At 42.4% G+C, this 27,983-nt stretch overlaps 3 protein-coding genes across 3 annotated transcripts in view; 1 reads left to right on the forward strand and 2 right to left on the reverse strand.

Moving 5' to 3' along the window:
* Window positions 1–4,467, forward strand: part of LOC110157360 (membrane-associated phosphatidylinositol transfer protein 2-like) — a 30,580-nt gene extending 26,113 nt beyond the window's left edge. The window contains exons 21-28 of the mRNA XM_055153333.1: window positions 127–275; window positions 388–504; window positions 591–707; window positions 810–958; window positions 1,036–1,185; window positions 1,582–1,765; window positions 1,846–1,974; window positions 2,044–4,467. Coding sequence (XP_055009308.1) covers window positions 127–275; window positions 388–504; window positions 591–707; window positions 810–958; window positions 1,036–1,185; window positions 1,582–1,765; window positions 1,846–1,974; window positions 2,044–2,409 — 1,361 coding nt within the window. The 3' untranslated portion in view covers window positions 2,410–4,467. The remainder of the gene's footprint in view (window positions 1–126; window positions 276–387; window positions 505–590; window positions 708–809; window positions 959–1,035; window positions 1,186–1,581; window positions 1,766–1,845; window positions 1,975–2,043) is intronic.
* Window positions 4,468–5,377: 910 nt separating this feature from the next.
* LOC129408915 (kinesin-like protein KIF2A) lies at window positions 5,378–14,124 on the reverse strand. Its single transcript, XM_055153569.1, is given in 17 exon segments — window positions 5,378–5,968; window positions 6,047–6,182; window positions 6,262–6,363; window positions 9,578–9,722; window positions 9,835–9,921; window positions 9,997–10,064; window positions 10,614–10,724; window positions 10,792–10,996; window positions 11,073–11,215; window positions 11,290–11,313; window positions 11,315–11,382; window positions 11,501–11,564; window positions 11,630–11,720; window positions 11,792–11,954; window positions 12,028–12,082; window positions 13,864–13,959; window positions 14,029–14,124. Coding segments are annotated over 16 exon segments (1,611 nt in total). The 5' UTR covers window positions 13,927–13,959; window positions 14,029–14,124; the 3' UTR covers window positions 5,378–5,882.
* Window positions 14,125–14,366: 242 nt separating this feature from the next.
* LOC129409019 (kinesin-like protein KIF2A) lies at window positions 14,367–27,289 on the reverse strand. Its single transcript, XM_055154148.1, is given in 20 exon segments — window positions 14,367–14,441; window positions 18,263–18,407; window positions 18,522–18,608; window positions 18,684–18,706; window positions 18,708–18,752; window positions 19,305–19,415; window positions 19,484–19,688; window positions 19,762–19,904; window positions 19,979–20,070; window positions 20,187–20,250; window positions 20,316–20,406; window positions 20,478–20,640; window positions 20,715–20,765; window positions 22,551–22,650; window positions 22,720–22,820; window positions 23,021–23,140; window positions 23,830–23,884; window positions 26,115–26,234; window positions 26,328–26,422; window positions 27,229–27,289. Coding segments are annotated over 20 exon segments (1,947 nt in total).
* Between the last annotated feature and the right edge of the window lie 694 nt (window positions 27,290–27,983).

Consider the following 27,983-nt stretch of genomic DNA (forward strand, 5'->3'; position numbering starts at 1 on the left):
TCTAGAATGTCCTGTGTGTTCTTACTTCTGATCTACAGATTCCCTGGTTTTCAACTTTTTTGTACCTTTTGTAGATATGTTCATTAGTACTTTCAAGTATGTTTATGTGTTTCTGTTTTTGCTTAGTTGCTTCACGCTGGTGGGGCAGTAAGAGGATGGACTATGCCCTATATTGCCCTGATGCACTGACAGCATTTCCCACAGTAGCCCTGCCTCATCTCTTCCATGCCTCCTACTGGGAGTCAACTGATGTGGTGTCTTTTCTCCTAAGACAGGTGAACATACAAGACACAATATGTTTTATTTTACCATAATGTGTTGTAGTACTGTATATTCTGGGGTATTTAATTGATATATTTTAGTGTGGTTTTGTTACTATGCTTTTAGATGATGAGACATGAAAACTCTAGCATTTTGGAGCTTGACGGAAAAGAGGTGTCAGAATTTACTCCTTCAAAACCTCGGGAAAAGTGGCTTCGCAAAAGAACTCACGTTAAGATTCGGGTATGCATCTTATTTCCAGATCATGTAATGGCCTTACTGACTGTAGGAAATCCATATAATTTTCAGTTGTTTTCTATATTTAACAGAATGTAACGGCCAACCACAGAGTTAACGATTCTGTGTACTCAGAGGATGGGCCCCAGATGGTAACAGGCCGTTTTATGTATGGCCCTCTGGACATGGTTACCCTTACAGGAGAAAAGGTAGCTCCACTATCCAAATATAGAAGTTATAATGATGATTAGTGTCACATGGGATCTGTGACAGACACAAGTGTGAGCACTTGTCATTTTCTTATCTTGTAGATTGACATTCACATCATGACCCAACCTCCATCTGGAGAATGGGTTTATTTTGACACTGAGCTTACCAACAGTAGTGGACGTATCTCTTATGTAATACCCGAGTCCAAGAGACTGGGCATAGGTGTGTACCCTGTCAAAATGGTGGTGAGGTAGGTGTTCACTTTCTATTCTGTTACTTGTTAACAGTCATATTCTTGACTCTCTACTTCTTTGGCTTTTGTGACAGGGGGGACCACACATTTGCAGACAGCTATCTCACCATCATCCCACGGGGAACAGAGTTTGTCGTATTCAGTATTGATGGATCATTTGCTGCCAGTGTTTCTATAATGGGTAGTGACCCAAAGGTTCGGGCTGGGGCAGTGGATGTCGTGAGGTAAGATGCAAATCAATCTGCAATTATAATCAATATCGGCATGAAGCGATACATGATGCTTATTGTCATAATCGTAGTTGTTCATCTGTTTTATAACAGGCACTCAAACTGAGAAGTCCCTTACATATTTCTTCTTGAAATATTTTAAAAAGCAACCCATACATTACATTGTTCAAAGTAACTGGAAAGACAACTGTATAGGTTATTTTTAAAGTCAATGAGGAGTCGTAATCTTACCTTCCTGAAGGGCTTTGACTGCTAACTGCCAGTTAGCAGTCAAAGCCCATCCTAATCCATTTACTTTTGTCTTTAAAAAGAAACCAAACTGTTCAAATAAGTTTAAAGAAGACATAATCAATACCTATGGATTAATAATTACAATATCTTGTTTTGCAGGTACTGGCAGGATTTGGGATATCTGATAGTATATGTCACAGGACGTCCTGATATGCAGAAGCAGAGAGTTGTAGCCTGGCTTTCTCAGCATAACTTTCCTCATGGGATTGTATCTTTTTGTGATGGACTGGTTCATGACCCTCTTCGACACAAAGCCAACTTTCTCAAGTCACTGATCACTGAAGTAAGAAAGGACTTTTCATGTTTTATTTATAAATGTAAATTTGTCTAACATTACTAAGTAACATTTCTCTTTTTGCCCAGGCTCACATGAGGACCTTTGCAGCGTACGGTTCCACCAAGGACATCTCTGTGTACTCTTCTCTTGGGGTCCCACCATCCCACATCTACATAGTCGGACGACCAACAAAGAAAATGCAGCACCAGTGTCAGGTGTGGTTCTCAAACTGTATGTGAAGTTCACTCTAATATTTCTTAGTGACTTAATATCTTCTTTTGCAGTTTATTTCTGATGGCTACGCCTCTCACCTGTCTCAGCTAGAGTACAATCAGAGGTCTCGACCTGCCAAGTCAGCTAGTACACGCATGGTCCTCCGCAAAGGCAGCTTTGGCTTGAATGCAGCTGGTGGGGACTTTCTGCGTAAACGAAACCACATATTTCGCACCATTTCTTCACAGCCTGGCGGAACAGGGCCAGGCTCACCCAGCCAGCTGGGCCGCACTGAGAGGACTCAGAGCCAATGTGAGGTGGAGCGAGAGCGAGGGGTCAGCACCGCCACTCAAAGGAGCATGAGCATCGCAGCGGGATGTTGGGGACGCAGTGGCAGCACCAAGGAGGGCAGCGGGGGTCTGCTGGGTCCCAAATAAGGGTTAAGCTGCGATAGTGTTCCACCATGATCCCTGAACAAGAAAGAAAGCTGAATTATGTTCTCAGAAGATTAAAGGGAAGATTAATAAATCATCGAGAGTGAGTGGATATGTGAGAACAAGAAAAGACATTTCTGTAGCATGACTCTTTTTAAGAACACACATCTAAAGGATTCATTTCCCATTTATTGTAAGCCTTAAACCAGTCTCATACAATGGGAACTCCAGTTTCTGCACACAGATACTATCATGAACTCAGGACATCAGCAGAGCTACTTTTATGAACACTCACAGTGTGTTTAGGGCCAAATCTTTCAGAAGCCAATACTTACATTTTCTGCCTCCAGATTGTTGTTTTTGAGAAAGCCCTCAAAAACCTTTAAAAAACAGATCGAACTCAGACATTTTTAAATTAATGCAGTTTGACTGATAAGGCACTTTTCTATCAAATTACAACAAATTTATTACAAAGTTAGTATACTGTTTGCATTTATGAATAGTGAAGTATTTCAATTTGGTCACATGACTTCTTTTGTGGAGTCTGAACACACAAATAGTGATGCAAAAGTTCTTGTTTACACATTGTAGGTTGTTTGATTGACATAGTATGGCCAATTGAATCTGTTACATGGGCAAACAATAGGCATTCCTATAGCAAGAAGTAGAATTACACTTAAATCAATTCATTATTCATTACTGCATCCCATTTCCAAAGATTGCCTATATACTATATATTTAAAGCAGTCAGTTCAAATGTCTGTGCTTGAGTCATGATACAGGTGCTTGTGCCTGTTTCAGTGAACACTGGGATATCAACATGATGTTTGCCTCTAGGTCCTAATGGCCTTTATATTCAGATGGACAGGAAACAACTCAGACTCTGTACAGTCCACTGCAGTGATCCCTTTACATTCATGCTTGCAATACCTCTGATCCGTCCAGTGGTGGGTTTTTGTTCTCCAGGTGGTGCTGCTGGGAGACAGCCCCTGACTTTTTGCTCTTGAGACAAAAAGGACACAGATATATTCTCAAAGCCAACTTGGAAATGACAGCGGTGGGGCCTTTGCATAGACTTCCTTTACAGATACAGAAGCGTTTTTAATTTTTGACCAAATGATTGAGAGGCCAGTTGCTGCAGTGCTCACTTTTGAAGTATAAGTGAATGGGTACTTTGCAGAAAAGGTAGCCAGTGTGTGATGTTTTTCTTTTCTGTATTGCCAGATGAAGAGGCCATCTCACATTTTCAACCTCAAGTCTGTGTACAAGGTGTAACAACCGTGTGATAAGGGTTTGTGGAACTTCTGTTTAATTGTTTTACAATAATTTCCCAAGATATAAGATGGAAATCAGTTTCCACCCTTACTGGACAATCCAAAAACCAAATGCATATTTTATTACTGTAGGCTCAACTTTGTAACCTCATTGATATTTTTTGCACTAGTTTACAGTAAAGCGATACTGTAGTTATTACCATTTCATGTTGCTACACTTAACATATTTGTAGTGCATGGCAATTATTATATTTCAGGGTTATTTTTTTTGCAGAAATTCAGAAATGTACATTATGTGAGGGCATGAAAATGAGGTAAATGTGCCAAAAAAGTACACTTGTAGAAGTTAATCTGTGTTTAACCTTGCAAGAGGGGCTCAAAAATGAGAATATTTTAATAAATAAATTTATAATTCATGCAATTTTAAAGAAAAAACGGTCAAGTCAAGCCAAGATTGAGCATGTTGCTGCAGTCATGTCCAAAAGACTTGAATGAGCATATGTCAGTAGACATTTCTATTGTTTTTGTTGTGCTCTTAAAGTAAGGTTCTGAATGCAAAGACACTGAGCTCCTCTGATTAAGATGAATGTTTGTCAATTTGATGTTGTTCATGAGAAGTGGACATTTGTTGTACATAATGTAAAAATGTACCATTTATTTGTATATACGTATGACTAACATGGCTATTTATTTACCTAAGACCATGATGATACTATGACAATATCAGGTAAATTATATTTGAATTATGTAGCATTTTATTCATTACTGGCAGTAATTAAATCTATGGACCAACTATTTATGTTTTTATTATTATTTTACCAGCAGTTCATATTACAGCAATGCAAAACCACAGGACTGAAGCGATCAAGTGCAGACTTGGCCTGGTGGCGTCTCTTGCTTGTTTTTATGTTCCTTAGGCACACTGCGGAACATTCCAGACAAATCTATCACATCTCCATGAAAACAAGCAAGTGGTAAATAGTGCACCTTTAAAGTTGTATCAGACCTAATGATAATGTGTGGTAAGTGAAATCAAACAGCACTACAGCTCCTGTTGACCAGTTGTTCTTTGTATTCCAGCATTTAATCTCATGGCCTATAGTATGTGCATATATTGTGTATTTATGTGTGCTTCTACTGATGTCAGTATCAGTAAATAAACTATACTCTGAGCAGTAAGCATTATGGATTTGCAAGCTTAACTGCAACTCTTAAAGATGTTCACTTCATTTAGGCCATTCAATTTTTATAATTTTAATGAGTAGCCTAATTATTCATTTATTTATTTTACCAATATTTATTTATTACATTATCAACAAGATCAGCATGACCAACTTAAGATATGAAGGGGCCAAGTATATGCTAGCCTATACTGTACTACACTGTAATAAAATATTAGTATTAGCTGACTAATTACTAAAAACATTTGTTTTATTGACCTCAACCTCAGATAAAGCACTGAGGTTTTTTGAACAGATGAAGCTCTCTTTGCCTTTGCTGTGTGAAATAAACTATTTGATGGTAATATACTAGTAATGTATTGGCAACAGTTTTACTGAGAGGTGCATGTTAAAGACTTCAATGGAAAAACACAAAAATGGGACACAATAACAATGCATTACTTTTTATTATGACAAATTAGTTCACTTCATTTCACTTTAATCATCAATGATTCAAGTTTCCATTAAACTCTCAGGCTTGACTGCAGTGCCCCTCATAGGTCAACCGTACAATGCTTTTTTCCAAAGTTTAGTTTATAATTGTCAAATTTTTCTAACTTTACACAGACACAAACAACTTGTTTTGGTTCATTTTACACAAAAAGACCACATGCCCAAATCATGCCCATGTACAAAGGTTATAGGCAAGATTAAATTAAACCGATTCAAAATTTGACAAAAAATTACAACAGCTCTCTCAATAATGCAAATTTGTACTTGGAAAATTGTGCAGGGATTATTAACTTAAGCACTTGAACATAAAAGTTGTAACCAATTTTTTTTTGTTGTTGCTAAATTTAAGACTGTTAAAAAGAAAGAAACTGTACAGCAAAATTACAAACAGCGGCATTAGGATTTGATCATAACATCTGAGAAATCTCAGCTCTTTGATGACAACAACGCTGTCATGCCCTCTCTGAGGACAACTTACTCTATAAAGATATTCCATACCATAACATTTCATACAGTGTTTGTGTTTTGTCTATAGTGCACGAGGCCTCTTTGGGGTGATCTGTTTGCTAGCCTGCTCCTCCTCCTGTAGTGCACAGCGAAAAGACTTTACTTTGTCTAAAACAAAACAGAATTACAGATTATGCTCTGCAAGTATCAATGTAAAAAACAAGAGTCTTGATTACTGTATTTTACCTCTCAGCTCAGTGAGAATGTCTATCTTCTGATCCAGAATTTGCTCAAGTTGAGTTGCATATGATTCAACATCATAGTCTACCTCCTTTGTCATTTCTAAAAGTACTTTTTCATCTTCTAACCAACGAATCGACTTCTGTGAATAGATTTAAGATTTATAAATCCATGCAGCTCAGATTTACACAGATAAAATGGATGTCACTTGAATTGTTTACCTGAAACACAGCTCTGTGGTCCTCAAGAACCTGCTCTTCCATCTCCACAAGCTGAGACACAGCCTCGTGGAAAGTGAAGAGCTGTGGGGAAACTTCCTCTTCCTAAAACATCACAAAACAGAGTTCAATGTACATTATATGGTCCCACACAAATCCTTCTCACTAGTAATTATACAAGTGAAAAATACTACATTTTATTAGGTCTCTTAAAGATACTTGTTTAGATTTTTTAAAGTGCTCATAGCATTGGCATTTCATGTTTTGTGAAAATAAGTTTTGTAAAAGTGAGTGGACTTTAAATATCTGAATTTGCAATGTTAACATGATTGTGTGAAACAATCCATCCATCCATTTTCGTCCGCTTATCCGGGGCCGGGTCACGGGGGCAGCAGCCTAAGCAGGGACTCCCAGACTTCCTTCACCCCAGACACGTCCTCCAGCTCCTCCGGGGGGACCCCGAGGCGTTCCCAGGCCAGCCGAGCGACATAGTCCCTCCAGCGTGTCCTGGGTCTTCCCCGGGGCCTCCTCCCGGTGGGACATACCCGGAACACCTCCCGAGGGAGGCGCCCAGGAGGCATCCGGAACAGATGCCCGAGCCACCTCAACTGGCTCCTCTCGACGTGGAGGAGCAGCGGCTCTACTCCGAGCTCCTCCCGTGTGACTGAGCTCCTCACCCTATCTCTAAGGGAGCGCCCAGCCACCCTGCGAAGGAAACCCATTTCAAGCGCTTGTATCCGTGATCTCGTCCTTTCGGTCACTACCCAGAGCTCATGACCATAGGTGAGAGTAGGAACGAAGACTGACCGGTAAATTGAGAGCTTCGCCTTTCGGCTCAGCTCCCTCTTCACCACAACGGTCCGATACAGCGACCGCATCACTGCCGAAGCTGCACCGATCCGCCTGTCAATCTCACGTTCCGTCCTTCCCTCACTCGTGAACAAGACCCGAGATACTTGAACTCCTCCACTTGAGGCAGGGACTCTCCACCCACCCGGAGAGGGCAAGCCACCTTTTTCCGGTCGAGAACCATGGCCTCAGACTTAGAAGAGCTGATCTTCATCCCAGCCGCTTCACACTCGGCTGCAAACCGCCCCAGTGCACATTGCAGGTCCTGGTTCGATGAAGCCAACAGGACAACATCATCCGCAAACAGCAGAGATGAGATCCTGTGGTCCCCAAACCGGACCCCCTCTGGCCCCTGACTGCGCCTAGAAATTCTGTCCATAAACACAATGAACAGAACCGGTGACAAAGGGGAGCCCTGGCGGAGTCCAACATGCACCGGGAACAGGTCTGACTTACTGCCGGCAATGCGAACACAGCTCCTGCTCCGGTCATACAGGGACCGGACAGCCCTTAGCAAAGGGCCCCGGACCCCATACTCCCGGAGCACCCCCCACAGGACACCACGAGGGACACGGTCGAATGCCTTCTCCAAGTCCACAAAGCACATGTGGACTGGTTGGGCAAACTCCCATGAACCCTCGAGCACCCTATGGAGAGTGTAGAGCTGGTCCAGTGTTCCACGGCCAGGACGAAAACCACATTGCTCCTCCTGGATCTGAGGTTCGACTATCGGCCGGATTCTCCTCTCCAGTACCCTGGCATAGACCTTACCGGGAAGGCTGAGGAGTGTGATCCCCCTATAGTTGGAACACACCCTCCGGTCCCCCCTTATACGTTTGCCATACTTACACTTCTGTCAACCAAGACAGCCCCACAACATCAGAGACAGGTACTCAGGACATCTCATCCAACCCCGGAGCCTTGCACCAAGGAGCTTCAACCACCTCAGTGACTTCAGTCAGGGTGATGGACTCCGCCTCCGAGTCCCCAGCCTCGGCCTCCTCCTCGGAAGACTGACGGTGGGATTGAGGAGATCCTCAAAGTATTCTCCACCGCCGGACAACGTCCCCAGTCGAGGTCAACAGCTCTCCCCCTGCACTGTAAACAGTGTTGGCGAAGAACTGCTTCCCCCTCCTGAGCCCGGACGGTGCCAGAATCTCTTTGAGGCCTCCATAGTCCTCTCCATGGCCTCTCCGAACCCCTCCCAGCTCTGAGTTTTTGCCTCCGCAACCGCACGGGCTGCAGCACGCTGGCCCGCCGGTACCCGTCAGCTGCTTCAGGAGTCCCCCGAGCCAGCAAGGCCCGATAGGACCCTTCTTCAGCTTGACGGCATCCCTTACTTCCAGTGTCCACCACCGGGCTCGGGGATTGCCGCCGCGACAGGCACCACAGACCTGCCCACAGCTCCGAGCAGCCGCATCAACAATAGAGGCAGAGAATGAAGCACTCGGACTCCATATCAGTCCCCCGGAATCCGGGAGAAGTCAGGTGCGAGTTGAAAGTCCCTCTGACAGAGGGCTCCGCCAGACGTTCCCAACAGACCCTTACACGTTGTGCCAGGTCTTTTCACAACCAGGTTGTCAGTTGACAGCTCAGTCTCTTCAAGTGTCCAAGGTTTTAACAAAACACCGCTTTCAGATCAGGGAGGCCGTAATACCCCTCTCCAAGTGTCATGTCGTTGCCCATGTGGGCGTTGAAGTAGTAGAACAACGGAGTACTGTCTAGTATAAGGACTAAGAAGGCCGGGTACTCAGCACTGCTGTTCAGCCCGTAGGCCGACACCACAGTGAGAGACCTGTCCCCGACCCGAAGGCGCAGGGACGCGACCCTCTCGTTCACCGGGGTGAACTCCAACACACAGTGGCTGAGCTGTGGGGCAATGAGCAGGCCCGCCGCCGCTCCCCGCGGCCATGCCAGAGAAATGGAGAGTCAGCCCCTCTCAAGGAGAGACTATATCTAGTCGGTAACGCTCAACCTCCCGCCAAGCTCAGGCTCCTTCCCCCCAGCGAGGTGACATTCCATGTCCCCAGAGCTAGTCTCCATGTCCGGAGATCCGGTCGTCGAGGCCCCGCCGTCGACTGCCGCCCAGATCTCTCTGCACCGGCCCATATGGCTCCTCCGTGGTGGGCCCACGTGAGGACGGCCCCACGTCGCTCCGTGGGGGAAGGCCCGGCCACCAGGCGCTCGCTGACGAGCACCCACCCCAGGCCTGGCTCCAGGGTGAGGCCCCGGTGATGCAATCCGGGCGACGTAACTGGCCTCTGTGTGTAACTCATCATGTGGGGCTTCTGAACCGTTCTCCGTCTGACCCGTCCCCCGGACCTGTTTACCCTACAGGGGCATGAAGCACAACATAGATCACACTCAAACCCCTCCACCACGATAAGGTGACAATTAAAGGAGGGGTGTGAAACTAACAACATCACAGCTGCTACCTGACAAATGCATGTCTATGAACAGTTATACTTACATTCTGTTCACAGAGCAACTTCAGATCATCTCTCTGTGGGGAGCTGCCAACTCCCCACTGGGCCTCAAGCACCTCCAGCTGGTTAATGTGTCCAGCCTGATGACAGTCCATCGCTGCCAGAGGATCCACTGTTAGATCCTGGACCCTGAACATAAACAGTGCAGAGGTCACATGTTCTTCAGGTCTATGTTGTGTTTTTAAAAGGTTTACTAGTATAACTGTTTTATATATATATAGTTAATCAGTATAGGTCATACTCATAAGTAGGTGACAACTCAGATCGCCCTCCTCCCCCGCTCTGTGTGAAAGGGATATCTGAAGGGTTTATGCCAAACTCTTTGACCCTGCAAACACAGTGATTTTAAATGAGACACAAGACACAACACAAGGACAATAAGGTGTAATTAAACCCCACACACCTGTTGGCATATCTCAAAGTGTTTAAAGTGTTTTCACAAGATGCCATTCCAGGGGAGATTGTAGCAATCTGAAAAAATAAAAACATTCAAGCCCCTTGACCAAACTTAAGGTATGAAGCTGTGTTGCCCTTAAGACAATTGTACCTTTAATAGTGTTCCTTTAATAAATAAGTTAATTACTTTCATGTTTAAAAATGTATAAAAAAAATAGCGGAATGGGTTCACTTCCGGTGTGCATTTTCTGGTTTCCATAGATGGAAACCAGAAAATAGACATTCTGTATGTGGGATCTGTCAGGCTGGTCTCATCAACCGTAATCCACCTTGGAGCTCAAAGCAGGCAATACTGTGAGTTACTTAATGTGTTTATAAGTCCCTAAACATTTATATTTTTGTATTATTAAGTGAATATATAAAGTTTTAAATAAGATGAATGCACTTTGTTTTGGTATTACATTTGGCTCAGATTCTAAGAGCAACGTTGTTGTCTGTTACACCATCTGAAGAGGAAAATTAAACTTCCAAAACGTTTCCTGTGGTTCTTCTTCAATGGTTTAACTAAGTGTCTCATCAAGGACATAACAGAAGTTAAATGGTGACCACTGGTTTTTGCCATACCATGCAAGTTCTAGAGTTTTCTCCAATGAAGGAATCTCTCAGTACTTGAGTCAATTTGCTTGCTCTAAATGGAGTGTGGGGTTTGTTTCGTCCTAGAGCCCGAATACATTCCTGAAAAAGATAAATCAAAAGGATAACAAACATATCAGATAATATGGTAAAGGATTGGGCAGCATACCTTCAGAGCCAACAGACTCTTGTTGATCTCAGCTCCTTCGAGACGAGTCTGGCGGTCTGCACTGGATGTGTCAGCTCCCCTCTCGTTTCCAGCCAGATCGATAAGAGAAAACTTTCCGTGCATCTTTCCTCGTCTGCGCAAAATGATCTGGAAAACGGCATGGCTCCTGGAGGAATGGGCGTTTGCTGATGTCTTCCCAGAAGTCCTTGGGAAAATCATATGATGAATTATTTCCCACAGCCAATAAAGGAATCATATACTACAGCTGAGCCAAAGGATACCTGCAGCTGTTTCCGACTTCGATTAGTTTAAGGACATCTTCTGTGCATTTGACCTCTCTCTCCTGTAGGCCCACCACCTGGACTTGCTGCTTCCTATCTTCCAATACCCGCAGCTTGGCCTTATGATTCAGCAAGTCAAACACCTTAAAGACAAAAGCAGCAGCTGTTTATTAAAACAACATATAAATATGGGTATGTATGAAGTATGCATACCAACCTTGCCACTGTAGATTTCAAAAAAAAGTGGCAAAGACCTGGAGATCTAACTTTTTGTAGTTTGGCTTTTTCAACATGAGAAAGACATCTCTGGCTGAAAAAAATATACGTACATAATATAATGCATACATATATATGTGTACCGGTATATATAAAAATATACACACATGCATACATAAGCTAAAACAAAATTAAATGATTAAATAACTTACCTGACAGAGCGTAGATTCCTTTAGAGCAGTCCTGGTTCTTCCCTGAAAAGTCTCCTCCCATGGTCTGAAACATAGTCATTCCTAAGTAATGTCATTTCACAACATATCGGAATCAGAAACATTACTTACATGTGTTTTTCCACTTCCAGTTTGTCCGTAAGCAAAGCAAGTTGCCATTCCTCTTTCAAAAATGGTCTCAACCAAAGGCTGGGCTGTAAATCTGGCAACACAGTTGATGTTGTCTGAAGTCATGATTTTTTTAAATGCTCAAAGGGACAATAAAACCCATACCTGTAAACCATTTCATTTGTGGAGTTCTCATCAAAAGCGTAGTCAAAGCGAAATGTTTGATTCTCCAAGTAGCGTGTCAGGTCAACTTTTTGCTTCGGTTCATGAACCATAACAACATCTTTACTTGGGATAGTGATGACATCTAAGTCCTTCATTGATAGCTCTAAAAGGGACAGTTTACAGAAAACTGATACATTCACTATATAAATCAAAAAAGCCAATAATAGAGAACCTACCTTTTTTATTCAATGGTCGAGCGCGCACACACACACATATTCTGTGCTCCTCTATCTGCAGGATACAATTTTTGTTGTAAACTTCAATAGTTAATAATAGAATATAATACTACAATAGTAAATAAACATGAACATTTAAATACTGTACAGTCCCTGACAAAAGTCTTGTCGCTTATCCATTTTGTAGAAACAAAAGCTTATAACTTGACTTTAAATTAATCGATTGGTTTTAGAAATGTCTCATATGAAAGCTAAAACCCTCCCAAATTATGCTCAATAAACTAAAATAAATTTGCTTCACTGAAAAAAGATTGATCATTTAATGAACACAGAAAGGTCAGATTTTGGCAAGACAAAAGTTTTGTCGCCTACAGAAAATTGAACAAATAATTTACTTCAAATACAAAAATATGTTGCATAACGTCAGTGAATGAAGTAGTGGTGCTGTGAGATCCATATTTAATATCTTGTATGACTTCCATGAGCTTCAAGGACTACATCCATGCGGTTCCACAATGATTCATACAATTTGTTGATGAAGTCATCAGGAATAGCAAAGAAAGCGTCTTACATGCCTCCCAGAGTTCATCAAGATTCTTTGGTTTTGCCTTCCATGCTTCCTCTTTCATTCTACCCCAGACATGCTCAATGATGTTCATGTCTGGTGACTGGGCTGGCCAGTCCTGGAGCACCTTGATCTTCTTCGCCTTGAGAAACTTTGATGTTGAGATAGAATTATGCGATGGAGCACCATCCTGCTGCAAAATTTGACCCCTTTTATGGTTGGGAATGTAAGAGGAGCTAATACTTCTTGATATTTTAGGCTATTGATATTGCCTTCCACCCTGCAAATGTCTCGCACACTCCCATAATGGATGTAACCCCAGGCCATGATTTTTCCGCCACCAAACTTAACTGTTTTCTGGGTGAATCTTGGATCCATGCGGGCTCCAGTAGGTCTCCTGCAATATTTGTGGCAGCTGTGATGTAATTCAACCGAGGATTCATCTGAGAAATCCACCTTCTGCCACTTTTCCAGTGTCCATCCTTTTAGCAGGCTGTGGGCCTTGGCAAATGCCACACAGTTTTTTTTAATTGCCTTTTGTTTAGTGCTGGTTTCTGTGCACTGATTCGACCATGGAGGCCATTTTGACACAGAATTCTACAAACTGTTCAGGTTGACACAGGGACTTGAGGTGACCAGGCCTGGTGGAGTCTGCTGCAGTGGAAAAGGGGCTGGCAGTGGATTTTCGAATCAACAAACGGTCCTCCCGAGCAGTTGTCTTGCGGGGTCTGCCGGACCTGGGCTTGTCAAAAACATCTCCAGTCATTTCAGATCTTTTTCTTATTCTTTGTACTTGACGCTGAGACACATTGAAGGTGTCACCACCTCAGCAAGTGGATCTGGTCTTCAGCCTCTTGATAATTAATGCTTTGGTCTCAGGGTGGATCTTAAGCATGTTGTCAGAGGTCAAGTTGCAGTTGATGTGAAGGTCTGGTGTGCTGGGGTTCTTTTTATACACACCCACTAACTGATTGATCAGTAACTGATCACAGGTGAGACTGTAATCTAGGATTGGGTGCATCATATGACAAGGCGACAAGACTTTTGTCTTGCCAAAATCTGACCTTTCTGTGTTCATTAAATTATCAATCTTTTTTCAGTGAAGCAAATTTTTTTTAATATATTGAGCATAATTTGGGAGGGTTTTAGCTTTCATATGAGACATTTCTAAAACCAATCGATTAATTTAAAGTCAAGTTATAAGCTTTTGTTTCTACAAAATGGATAAGCGACAAGACTTTTGTCAGGGACTGTATGTTAATATGACTTACTAGATCATTGGAGGTTAGGGGCCTGTAGTCCAGACTGGCTCTGAAGTCTCTGATCATGCACATAATTTCATAGTTGGGTAAATTGACATCTACTTCCTGGAAAATAAAGTGTTAAATAATTTGAACCACACAACAAAGGAAAGTTGACATTCCTCAAACTCATACTTGGGCCCTCTTTTCTCTGAGTTCCTGTTGCTGAAGTCGTCTCTTCTCACGCTTTTCTTGAAGTTTTTCAACCTCTTTTACACAATTTGATTTCCTCCGAAGCTGTAGAGGATAAGCCAGCAAATGAGACAAGCATCATGAAAACAATATGAAACATGAGAGCAGATTCTTTCTAATGCAACTTTATATACAATTAAGGCTATAAGTGTAGTCTTTAAAAACTAGACAATATACATAATTGTTTTTATTGCATACAAGAACCACTATATTTCAGTTGAAAGTATGTCTGTTACCATTTTGCTGCTGTATTAGTGTTTGATTGAAGGCGGATTGTGGCGCTATCGCTGGTGGTGGAGGCTCTGAAACTTGGCTGTGTTGACTTGGTCGGGCCCGGGTTGTTCCCACAGCCGCAGCTGAGGGGAAACACAATAAATTTATGACCATACAGCTAAATAATACCATTGAAAGTCCAATGAGGTTCATTTGGTCTTCCAATAATTTATGTTATTAGGTTCTTTTTTCAGACCAAGAGTTTGTTTTCATACCTGACAGTTTCAACTGCTCACTAGCGGTCTTCCTCAGAGTGGTCAAGTGATGTTGCTTTGACGTGTCCGGACAGCTGATTTATACAGGTTTTGGCGCTGTCTTCCTACCTTCCTTTGCTGTTTCCTTTTCGCATTCTGTCCTGTGTTCCTTTTTTCGTGTATTGAATGCGCTCCCTGTTTCCCCAATGTATGTTTTATTGCAGGACATGCAGGGTATTTCGTATATGACATTACATTTATACTCCGGTTCTATTTTATCTTTTGGGTAGACGAGCAATTGCCTGAGTTTTTTGTATGGTTTCACTGGTGTGTTGATATTGTGTTTTCCCATTGCCCTTTGCACTTTTTCTGTTAAGCTCCTTATGTACAGTAATGTTACCATATCTGTCCTCTTTTTTTCAATAGACAGTACTGGAAACTACTCTGAGGAAGACCACTGCTGAGCAGCCAAAACTGTCAAGTTTGGTCTGAAAAAAGAACCTAATAACATAAAATATCACTGAAAAGTAAAACAAAAATCCAGCCATAAATACCATAGTTAGCATAGCAAAACCTACCTCTGTTCTCCCGAGGCATGTTTTCAGCTTTAGGTATTGCTGTAACTCGTCTTGTCTGAAGAATAAAACAAGTTCATGTCATGCAGTTTGTTGCAATTTTTCAATTGCTTATTTCATTTTTTAAAACTTTTTTATAAATCTGTCAAATCTTTTTGCACTTGTGCACAAAACAATTCAAAATGTTTGAAAACACATAAAATACAAACACAGTCATCAGATTTATAAACTTATCTAATCATCATCCAGAGAATGGTCTGACAATGCTACCAAACTTTTAGAGGTGTAATGTGAGGGAGTCAGAGGCCTGTAGGACCAGTATCACACTGTTTCTGCATGATTTACAAATCCATGCGTTTTAGTAACTGGTATCTACAGTAAACTGTGTCTGACTTGGTCCTCAAAGTCTCTCAATGAAAGCATGGTTCACACAGGTTTTCACTACAGAAGTATTTTATGTAGTATTTCTAGAGCTTCTGTCTTTACAATCTAGTCATGTATTAATCTGCATGTTCAGTTTTTCTTTAGTCTTCAGTTTACTGGACTTTGGTAACAGTGTGCAGTATTTAAGTACACAGACCACTGCAAACAGCGTTTAAATAATTGGCCCTCGCCACTAAACAAAGTTAGGGGCGAGGGGTATTGTTCTTCGTCGGTTTCTTTTTTTTTTATTCCCTTTTCCGACCAAACGATCGCATTTTTGACCCCCTGAACATGGACGAAAAGTCCCCAAACCGGGGTCCAGATCGATCGGCCCGGCGAAAAATTCGATAAAATGGGCATCGCGACAATGACCCGAGTGACCCGACTCAACAGCGCCACCTAGAATTCGACCCCTATGGGACTAGGGACAAACAAAGTTTGTCGCAGGGAAACGAAATTCGGGACAGTGATAAAGAACAATGAGACAAGCCAAAAGATGAATTGGAGCATGACCCTATGACGAACAGGAAGTCGGCCATATTGGATCAAACATTTGGCGCCGTTTTGACTTGGGTGTCTACAAAAAGATTCAAGTCCCCGGGGTTTGGTCCAAATGAGCTCAGATTTGACATGTCACATCTACAGACATAAACTCACAGAATTTTTCAACTTTTTTTGGAATACTCCTTACGGTTCGCCCGTAGCACGCCGCCGAAAAACGCCTTCATTTCCTGTTCTTTCGGTGACCTGTCACGGCCACAGGCATTGTCCTAGAGAACTCAAATTCAAATCACAATTGCGTGATCCAGGCCTGAATGTGATGAAATATGAAATTTAATAAAAGTGAACTCTATAGCGCCCCCTAGCATAGACGTGAAACATCAACATTATCGGATTTGGACCAAATTCGAGAATTAAATTCTATGCATGTTTACAAGCAAAAAAGTCATTTTTTACGGTTTGGTCAGCAGGGGCGCAAAGACTACCCCCCAAAAAATAGTTAAAAAATAATTACACACACAGGCTTAGTCCGATCGTGCTGAAATTTGAATCACTCATGCCTGATTTCGACCTGATTATAATACACTATAAAACATATGAAATGTGAACACTATAGCGCCCCCTAGCATTGACATGAAACGTCAACATTGTCGGATTTGTACCAAAGTCGGGGATTAAATTCTATGCATGATTGTAAACAAAAACAGTATATTACGGATATTGGGCATTTTTCATGGTTGGCCAGTAGGGGCGCAATGACTCCTCTGAAACATTTAAAGGTGCATTATTTAATGTGTCTAATGGACGAGCTGTCGACCTGGGCGGATGTAGGGAAGAGAGGGTGGCGTGCCGGGGCGGTCGCGAGTCCCCGGAGGTCGCGTGGGGGGGGCGGTGCGCGCCCGGGGCGAGGGCCACCATCGCCGCGCGCGGCTTTAATTAATTGTTGTGTTTTAGGTTCCGCAAAAAGTGTTATGCAGTTTTGAGTGATAAATGAATGAAAATAGTTATAGTATTTGCTCATTCTGTGACAATTTTTGAAAATTTGTGCCAANACGCGGCGGAGATCAGATGACACGACTACAAAGTCGATCATCGACCTCCGGCCTAGGGTGTCCTGGTGCCACGTGCACTTATGGACACCCTAGTGCTGGAACATGGTGTTCGTTATGGACAAACCGTGACTAGCACAGAAGTCCAATAACAAAACACCGCTCGGGTTCAGATCAGGGAGGCCGTTCCTCCCAATCACCCCTCTCCAAGTGTCACTGTCGTTGCCCATGTGGGCGTTGAAGTCCCCCAGTAGAACAACGGAGTCCCCGGTCGGTGCACTGTCTAGTACCCCTCCCAAGGACTCCAAGAAGGCCGGGTACTCAGCACTGCTGTTCAGCCCGTAGGCCGACACCACAGTGAGAGACCTGTCCCCGACCCGAAGGCGCAGGGACGCGACCCTCTCGTTCACCGGGGTGAACTCCAACACACAGTGGCTGAGCTGTGGGGCAATGAGCAGGCCCACACCAGCCCGCCGCCGCTCCCCGCGGCCAATGCCAGAGAAATGGAGAGTCCAGCCCCTCTCAAGGAGAGACTATATCTAGTCGGTAACGCTCAACCTCCCGCACAAGCTCAGGCTCCTTCCCCCCCAGCGAGGTGACATTCCATGTCCCCAGAGCTAGTCTCCATGTCCGGAGATCCGGTCGTCGAGGCCCCCGCCGTCGACTGCCGCCCAGATCTCTCTGCACCGGCCCCATATGGCTCCTCCGTGGTGGGCCCACGTGAGGACGGCCCCACGTCGCTCCGTGGGGGAAGGCCCGGCCACCAGGCGCTCGCTGACGAGCACCCACCCCAGGCCTGGCTCCAGGGTGAGGCCCCGGTGATGTCAATCCGGGCGACGTAACTGGCCTCTGTGTGTAACTCATCATGTGGGGCTTCTGAACCGTTCTCCGTCTGACCCGTCCCCCGGGACCTGTTTGCCTTGGGTGACCCTACCAGGGGCATGAAGCCCCCGACAACATAGCTCCCGGGATCATTCGGGCACTCAAACCCCTCCACCACGATAAGGTGACGGTTCAAGGAGGGGCGACGGTTAAAGGAGGGGTGTGAAACTATCCAGTATATTTAAAAAAAGGAATAAGTACAAAATCAATGTAGCTATACCCCTAGCCTTGATCACAGCTGCTACCTGACAAATGCATGTCTATGAACAGTTATACTTACATTCTGTTCACAGAGCAACTTCAGATCATCTCTCTGTGGGGAGCTGCCAACTCCCCACTGGGCCTCAAGCACCTCCAGCTGGTTAATGTGTCCAGCCTGATGACAGTCCATCGCTGCCAGAGGATCCACTGTTAGATCCTGGACCCTGAACATAAACAGTGCAGAGGTCACATGTTCTTCAGGTCTATGTTGTGTTTTTAAAAGGTTTACTAGTATAACTGTTTTACATATATATATAGTTAATCAGTATAGGTCATACTCATAAGTAGGTGACAACTCAGATCGCCCTCCTCCCCCGCTCTGTGTGAAAGGGATATCTGAAGGGCTTATGCCAAACTCTTTGACCCTGCAAACACAGTGATTTTAAATGAGACACAAGACACAACACAAGGACAATAAGGTGTAATTAAACCCCACACACCTGTTGGCATATCTCAAAGTGTTTTAAAGTGTTTTCACAAGATGCCATTCCAGGGGAGATTGTAGCAATCTGAAAAAATAAAAAACATTCAAGCCCCTTGACCAAACTTAAGGTATGAAGCTGTGTTGCCCTTAAGACAATTGTACCTTTAATAGTGTTCCTTTAATAAATAAGTTAATTACTTTCATGTTTAAAAATGTATAAAAAAAATAGCGGAATGGGTTCACTTCCGGTGTGCATTTTCTGGTTTCCATAGATGGAAACCAGAAAATAGACATTCTGTATGTGGGATCTGTCAGGCTGGTCTCATCAACCGTAATCCACCTTGGAGCTCAAAGCAGGCAATACTGTGAGTTACTTAATGTGTTTATAAGTCCCTAAACATTTATATTTTTGTATTATTAAGTGAATATATAAAGTTTTTAAATAAGATGAATGCACTTTGTTTTGGTATTACATTTGGCTCAGATTCTAAGAGCAACGTTGTTGTCTGTTACACCATCTTGAAGAGGAAAATTAAACTTCCAAAACGTTTCCTGTGGTTCTTCTTCAATGGTTTAACTAAGTGTCTCATCAAGGACATAACAGAAGTTAAATGGTGACCACTGGTTTTTGCCATACCATGCAAGTTCTAGAGTTTTCTCCAATGAAGGAATCTCTCAGTACTTGAGTCAATTTGCTTGCTCTAAATGGAGTGTGGGGTTTGTTTCGTCCTAGAGCCCGAATACATTCCTGAAAAAGATAAATCAAAAAGGATAACAAACATATCAGATAATATGGTAAAGGATTGGGCAGCATACCTTCAGAGCCAACAGACTCTTGTTGATCTCAGCTCCTTCGAGACGAGTCTGGCGGTCTGCACTGGATGTGTCAGCTCCCCTCTCGTTTCCAGCCAGATCGATAAGAGAAAACTTTCCGTGCATCTTTCCTCGTCTGCGCAAAATGATCTGGAAAACGGCATGGCTCCTGGAGGAATGGGCGTTTGCTGATGTCTGCCCAGAAGTCCTTGGGAAAATCATATGAATTATTTCCCACAGCCAATAAAGGAATCATATACTACAGCTGAGCCAAAGGATACCTGCAGCTGTTTCCGACTTCGATTAGTTTAAGGACATCTTCTGTGCATTTGACCTCTCTCTCCTGTAGGCCCACCACCTGGACTTGCTGCTTCCCATCTTCCAATACCCGCAGCTTGGCCTTATGATTCAGCAAGTCAAACACCTTAAAGACAAAAGCAGCAGCTGTTTATTAAAACAACATATAAATATGGGTATGTATGAAGTATGCATACCAACCTTGCCACTGTAGATTTCAAAAAAAGTGGCAAAGACCTGGAGATCTAACTTTTTGTAGTTTGGCTTTTTCAACATGAGAAAGACATCTCTGGCTGAAAAAAATATACGTACATAATATAATGCATACATATATATGTACCGGTATATATAAAAATATACACACATGCATACATAAGCTAAAACAAAATTAAATGATTAAATAACTTACCTGACAGAGCGTAGATTCCTTTAGAGCAGTCCTGGTTCTTCCCTGAAAAGTCTCCTCCCATGGTCTGAAGCATAGTCATTCCTAAGTAATGTCATTTCACAACATATCGGAATCAGAAACATTACTTACATGTGTTTTTCCACTTCCAGTTTGTCCGTAAGCAAAGCAAGTTGCCATTCCTCTTTCAAAAATGGTCTCAACCAAAGGCTGGGCTGTAAATCTGGCAACACAGTTGATGTTGTCTGAAGTCATGATTTTTTTAAATGCTCAAAGGGACAATAAAACCCATACCTGTAAACCATTTCATTTGTGGAGTTCTCATCAAAAGCGTAGTCAAAGCGAAATGTTTGATTCTCCAAGTAGCGTGTCAGGTCAACTTTTTGCTTCGGTTCATGAACCATAACAACATCTTTACTTGGGATAGTGATGACATCTAAGTCCTTCATTGATAGCTCTAAAAGGGACAGTTTACAGAAAACTGATACATTCACTATATAAATCAAAAAAAGCCAATAATAGAGAACCTACCTTTTTTATTCAATGGTCGAGCGCGCACACACACACACATATTCTGTGCTCCTCTATCTGCAGGATACAATTTTTGTTGTAAACTTCAATAGTTAATAATAGAATATAATACTACAATAGTAAATAAACATGAACATTTAAATACTGTACAGTCCCTGACAAAAGTCTTGTCGCTTATCCATTTTGTAGAAACAAAAGCTTATAACTTGACTTTAAATTAATCGATTGGTTTTAGAAATGTCTCATATGAAAGCTAAAACCCTCCCAAATTATGCTCAATAAACTAAAATAAATTTGCTTCACTGAAAAAAGATTGATCATTTAATGAACACAGAAAGGTCAGATTTTGGCAAGACAAAAGTTTTGTCGCCTACAGAAAATTGAACAAATAATTTACTTCAAATACAAAAATATGTTGCATAACATCAGTGAATTAAAGTAGTGGTGCTGTGAGATCCATATTTAATATCTTGTATGACTTCCATGAGCTTCAAGGACTACATCCATGCGGTTCCACAATGATTCATACAATTTGTTGATGAAGTCATCAGGAATAGCAAAGAAAGCAGTCTTACATGCCTCCCAGAGTTCATCAAGATTCTTTGGTTTTGCCTTCCATGCTTCCTCTTTCATTCTACCCCAGACATGCTCAATGATGTTCATGTCTGGTGACTGGGCTGGCCAGTCCTGGAGCACCTTGATCTTCTTCGCCTTGAGAAACTTTGATGTTGAGATAGAATTATGCGATGGAGCACCATCCTGCTGCAAAATTTGACCCCTTTTATGGTTGGGAATGTAAGAGGAGCTAATACTTCTTGATATTTTAGGCTATTGATATTGCCTTCCACCCTGCAAATGTCTCGCACACTCCCATAATGGATGTAACCCCAGGCCATGATTTTTCCGCCACCAAACTTAACTGTTTTCTGGGTGAATCTTGGATCCATGTAGGCTCCAGTAGGTCTCCTGCAATATTTGTGGCAGCTGTGATGTAATTCAACCGAGGATTCATCTGAGAAATCCACCTTCTGCCACTTTTCCAGTGTCCATCCTTTTAGCAGGCTGTGGGCCTTGGCAAATGCCACACAGTTTTTTTAATTGCCTTTTGTTTAGTGCTGGTTTCTGTGCACTGATTCGACCATGGAGGCCATTTTGACACAGAATTCTACAAACTGTTCAGGTTGACACAGGGACTTGAGGTGACCAGGCCTGGTGGAGATCTGCTGCAGTGGAAAAGGGGCTGGCAGTGGATTTTCTAATCAACAAACGGTCCTCCTGAGCAGTTGTCTTGCGGGGTCTGCCGGACCTGGGCTTGTCAAAAACATCTCCAGTCATTTCAGATCTTTTTCTTATTCTTTGTACTTGACGCTGAGACACATTGAAGGTGTCAGCCACCTCAGAAGTGGATCTGGTCTTCAGCCTCTTGATAATTAATGCTTTGGTCTCAGGGTGGATCTTAAGCATGTTGTCAGAGGTCAAGTTGCAGTTGATGTGAAGGTCTGGTGTGCTGGGGTTCTTTTTATACACACCCACTAACTGATTGATCAGTAACTGATCACAGGTGAGACTGTAATCTAGGATTGGGTGCATCATATGACAAGGCGACAAGACTTTTGTCTTGCCAAAATCTGACCTTTCTGTGTTCATTAAATTATCAATCTTTTTTCAGTGAAGCAAATTTTTTTTAATATATTGAGCATAATTTGGGAGGGTTTTAGCTTTCATATGAGACATTTCTAAAACCAATCGATTAATTTAAAGTCAAGTTATAAGCTTTTGTTTCTACAAAATGGATAAGCGACAAGACTTTTGTCAGGGACTGTATGTTAATATGACTTACTAGATCATTGGAGGTTAGGGGCCTGTAGTCCAGACTGGCTCTGAAGTCTCTGATCATGCACATAATTTCATAGTTGGGTAAATTGACATCTACTTCCTGGAAAATAAAGTGTTAAATAATTTGAACCACACAACAAAGGAAAGTTGACATTCCTCAAACTCATACTTGGGCCCTCTTTTCTCTGAGTTCCTGTTGCTGAAGTCGTCTCTTCTCACGCTTTTCTTGAAGTTTTTCAACCTCTTTTACACAATTTGATTTCCTCCGAGCTGTAGAGGATAAGCCAGCAAATGAGACAAGCATCATGAAAACAATATGAAACATGAGAGCAGATTCTTTCTAATGCAACTTTATATACAATTAAGGCTATAAGTGTAGTCTTTAAAAACTAGACAATATACATAATATACATAATTGTTTTTATTGCATACAAGAACCACTATATTTCAGTTGAAAGTATGTCTGTTACCATTTTGCTGCTGTATTAGTGTTTGATTGAAGGCGGATTGTGGCGCTATCGCTGGTGGTGGAGGCTCTGAAACTTGGCTGTGTTGACTTGGTCGGGCCCGGGTTGTTCCCACAGCCGCAGCTGAGGGGAAACACAATAAATTTATGACCATACAGCTAAATAATACCATTGAAAGTCCAATGAGGTTCATTTGGTCTTCCAATAATTTATGTTATTAGGTTCTTTTTTCAGACCAAGAGTTTGTTTTCATACCTGACAGTTTCAACTGCTCACTAGCGGTCTTCCTCAGAGTGGTCAAGTGATGTTGCTTTGACGTGTCCGGACAGCTGATTTATACAGGTTTTGGCGCTGTCTTCCTACCTTCCTTTGCTGTTTCCTTTTCGCATTCTGTCCTGTGTTCCTTTTTTCGTGTATTGAATGCGCTCCCTGTTTCCCCAATGTATGTTTTATTGCAGGACATGCAGGGTATTTCGTATATGACATTACATTTATACTCCGGTTCTATTTTATCTTTTGGGTAGACGAGCAATTGCCTGAGTTTTTTGTATGGTTTCACTGGTGTGTTGATATTGTGTTTTCCCATTGCCCTTTGCACTTTTTCTGTTAAGCTCCTTATGTACAGTAATGTTACCATATCTGTCCTCTTTTTTTCAATAGACAGTACTGGAAACTACTCTGAGGAAGACCACTGCTGAGCAGCCAAAACTGTCAAGTTTGGTCTGAAAAAAGAACCTAATAACATAAAATATCACTGAAAAGTAAAACAAAAATCCAGCCATAAATACCATAGTGAGCATAGCAAAACCTACCTCTGTTCTCCCGAGGCATGTTTTCAGCTTTAGGTATTGCTGTAACTCGTCTTGTCTGAAGAATAAAACAAGTTCATGTCATGCAGTTTTGTTGCAATTTTTCAATTGCTTATTTCATTTTTTAAAACTTTTTTATAAATCTGTCAAATCTTTTTGCACTTGTGCACAAAACAATTCAAAATGTTTGAAAACACATAAAATACAAACACAGTCATCAGATTTATAAACTTATCTAATCATCGTCCAGAGAATGGTCTGACAATGCTACCAAACTTTTAGAGGTGTAATGTGAGGGAGTCAGAGGCCTGTAGGACCAGTATCACACTGTTTCTGCATGATTTACAAATCCATGCGTTTTAGTAACTGGTATCTACAGTAAACTGTGTCTGACTTGGTCCTCAAAGTCTCTCAATGAAAGCATGGTTCACACAGGTTTTCACTACAGAAGTATTTTATGTAGTATTTCTAGAGCTTCTGTCTTTACAATCTAGTCATGTATTAATCTGCATGTTCAGTTTTTCTTTAGTCTTCAGTTTACTGGACTTTGGTAACAGTGTGCAGTATTTAAGTACACAGACCACTGCAAACAGCGTTTAAATAATTGGCCCTCGCCACTAACAAAGTTAGGGGCGAGGGGTATTGTTCTTCGTCGGTTTCTTTTTTTTTTTATTCCCTTTTCCGACCAAACGATCGCATTTTTGACCCCCTGAACATGGACGAAAAGTCCCCAAACCGGGGTCCAGATCGATCGGCCCGGCGAAAAATTCGATAAAATGGGCATCGCGACAATGACCCGAGTGACCCGACTCAACAGCGCCACCTAGAATTCGACCCCTATGGGACTAGGGACAGAACAAAGTTTGTCGCAGGGAAACGAAATTCGGGACAGTGATAAAGAACAATGAGACAAGCCAAAAGATGAATTGGAGCATGACCCTATGACGAACAGGAAGTCGGCCATATTGGATCAAACATTTGGCGCCGTTTTGACTTGGGTGTCTACAAAAAGATTCAAGTCCCCGGGGTTTGGTCCAAATGAGCTCAGATTTGACATGTCACATCTACAGACATAAACTCACAGAATTTTTCAACTTTTTTTGGAATACTCCTTACGGTTCGCCCGTAGCACGCCGCCGAAAAACGCCTTCATTTCCTGTTCTTTCGGTGACCTGTCACGGCCACAGGCATTGTCCTAGAGAGCTCAAATTCAAATCACAATTGCGTGATCCAGGCCTGAATGTGATGAAATATGAAATTTAATAAAAGTGAACTCTATAGCGCCCCCTAGCATAGACGTGAAACATCAACATTATCGGATTTGGACCAAATTCGAGAATTAAATTCTATGCATGTTTACAAGCAAAAAAGTCATTTTTTACGGTTGGTCAGCAGGGGCGCAAAGACTACCCCCCAAAAAATAGTTAAAAAATAATTACACACACACAGGCTTAGTCCGATCGTGCTGAAATTTGAATCACTCATGCCTGATTTCGACCTGATTATAATACACTATAAAACATATGAAATGTGAACACTATAGCGCCCCCTAGCATTGACATGAAACGTCAACATTGTCGGATTTGTACCAAAGTCGGGGATTAAATTCTATGCATGATTGTAAACAAAAACAGTATATTACGGATATTGGGCATTTTTCATGGTTGGCCAGTAGGGGCGCAATGACTCCTCTGAAACATTTAAAGGTGCATTATTTAATGTGTCTAATGGACGAGCTGTCGACCTGGGCGGATGTAGGGAAGAGAGGGTGGCGTGCCGGGGCGGTCGCGAGTCCCCGGAGGTCGCGTGGGGGGGGCGGTGCGCGCCCGGGGCGAGGGCCACCATCGCCGCGCGGCTTTAATTAATTGTGTTTTAGGTTCCGCAAAAAGTGTTATGCAGTTTTGAGTGATAAATGAATGAAAATAGTTATAGTATTTGCTCATTCTGTGACAATTTTTGAAAATTTGTGCCAACATTTAGACTGTAAACTGAGAATTGAATGTGGGTTTGCAATATGTCAGTATATGCTGTGGGTATGTTTAACTATTTTTGAAGTGTGCTCAGTTGCATCTTGTTGATTGCAGGGCAGTGGAGTGAAATAGCAACACAGTGGAATAGTGTGATCTTGTGTATCTATATGTGCAATGTTTGTGATGTGCTTTATGGCCAAGAGTTTAGCTATGTGAGGCTAGGCGTAAGGTATGGAAAATGAAGCAATAAGAATGGAAAATGTGTCTCATTTATTTGGTTTGAAAACTTTGAAAAATATTTTGTTTGTGGATTCTGACCTTGGGGACCTTGCTGACTTTAGGAATAGAGGAAGGAGGAAGTGAAGTCTCTGGGCTCTGTGGTATTTCATCATCAGGAGCAACATCTGGATTCAAAGCAAATATGCTTTCAAGATCGATCTGGATTAAAAAAAAGAAAGGTTTTACTGGTGTAGTTTTCAGCACACTTGATCAGCCTCTATTTGCATGTAGGTATATGTCTAGCAGTTAGACCTCTTTGCCTTTGGTGTCCCCATTCTCGATCCACTCTACTGTCACACTCTCATTGTCCTCATGCAGTGATGTGACCATGGCCTGGTGTATTCGTCCTGCAGTGGGAAATATCAAGAGATGATGTGACTCTTACAGCTCAAATATGCATGGACTATTACTTTCAAGTATTTGTGCTTCTTGAACCATACATTGCAGCAGTGAACTCTATCAAAACCTTTAAACAAAATCCAGAAGCTACACACAATGTTCTAGTCATTCTTTCACTCAGTTACTTTTAAATAATTATATTGATGCTTCTGGGTGTGGTCCCTGTCAAAAGATCTAACATTCATCTTCTTTTGAACTATGTTACGAAGCGTACACATTGAATGACATTATATGGCATCAATATTAAGTAATAGAGTACAAACAACGGCGTATTAAATGTCCCGTATTTTAGGTGTTCCTGAGACCGTGAAGAAAGATGCCGCAAAAGGGGAGAGGCCCCGGCATCAGCGGCACATGAGGCGGGCCCGTAAAGATCAGTCAGTGCAGCTATAATTAACACCCTAAAAACTCTATTTTCTACCTAAGAATCACATGACATAAGACAAAGATGCAAACAGATGTGACGATAGTTGACAAGATAACAATGTAAAAGAATGGACCTGATTCACCTAGCCGGTAATCACTCAATTCATAACGACGGGGCAACTGATACAATTATTTGATGGTTGGTTCAGCAATTATATCAGCCTGTGAAGTCGTCTAAAGACATACAAGGTGAACTGAGGATATGCGGTTTAAATAAAATGATGCTTTTGCTAGCTAGCATAGACACCTTGCTTGCAGCGGATGGTTGCCGCTCTCATCCGGACGAGCCGGAGGGAGAGCAGTGTGTGCGGGCAGCTAGTGGACGTACCGTCGCTCCGCTTTATCTCCACATAAATGCCCACGAAGATTTTTCCAAAAATCCCGGCCATCTCTCTAGATATTTCTGTGCGGTTTGGGGAACACCGGATCGGTCCAAGCTGTGTCACCAACGGCACAGGGGAGGCAGGAGAGGCAGTGCGCATGCGCGGGAGTGGCTCAGTAGCTCAGCAGCAGTACCACATCTTTCGCCATGAGTGACTACTATAATATACAGATGCACAACCTGAACATCAAACACACTTACACTAACTAATTAATTATAGTTTCTCCAAAATAAACTTACCAGATACATTTGTCATTTTTTTAGACTGTATGAATAAAACATGCTGTAGCCTAGACAGAAAGAATGTGGCTGTTTGCTGCAGGTGTTCTAATAAGTAAGAAGAGGTAGAGGATGCTCTTGGAAAAAGTATCAAAACTTTAGACACAACGAAATCCAGGCATTTCAAAAAAGTAAAAGTCGCACAAGGAAAAGTTTAAAGGCCTTTATTTAAATGGACAAAGGCAACATGTTTTGACCATGACTGATCTCATCAGGGTTTAGCCCTGACGCCATATATATATATATATATATATATATATATATATATATATATATATGTGTTTCTCACCTTCCACGTTGAGGGTAGGTCTCTCTCACCCTCATTGAGCTCGGGTCCTCTACCAGAGGCCTGGGAGCTTGAGAGTTCTGCGCAGTATCTTTGCTGTTCCCAGTACTGCACTTTTCTGGACTGAGATGTCCGT

The sequence above is a fragment of the Boleophthalmus pectinirostris genome, unplaced genomic scaffold, assembly GCF_026225935.1.
Source record: "Boleophthalmus pectinirostris isolate CB_2022bp ecotype Guang Dong unplaced genomic scaffold, ASM2622593v1 HiC_scaffold_18, whole genome shotgun sequence".
NCBI lineage: Eukaryota > Metazoa > Chordata > Actinopteri > Gobiiformes > Gobiidae > Boleophthalmus > Boleophthalmus pectinirostris.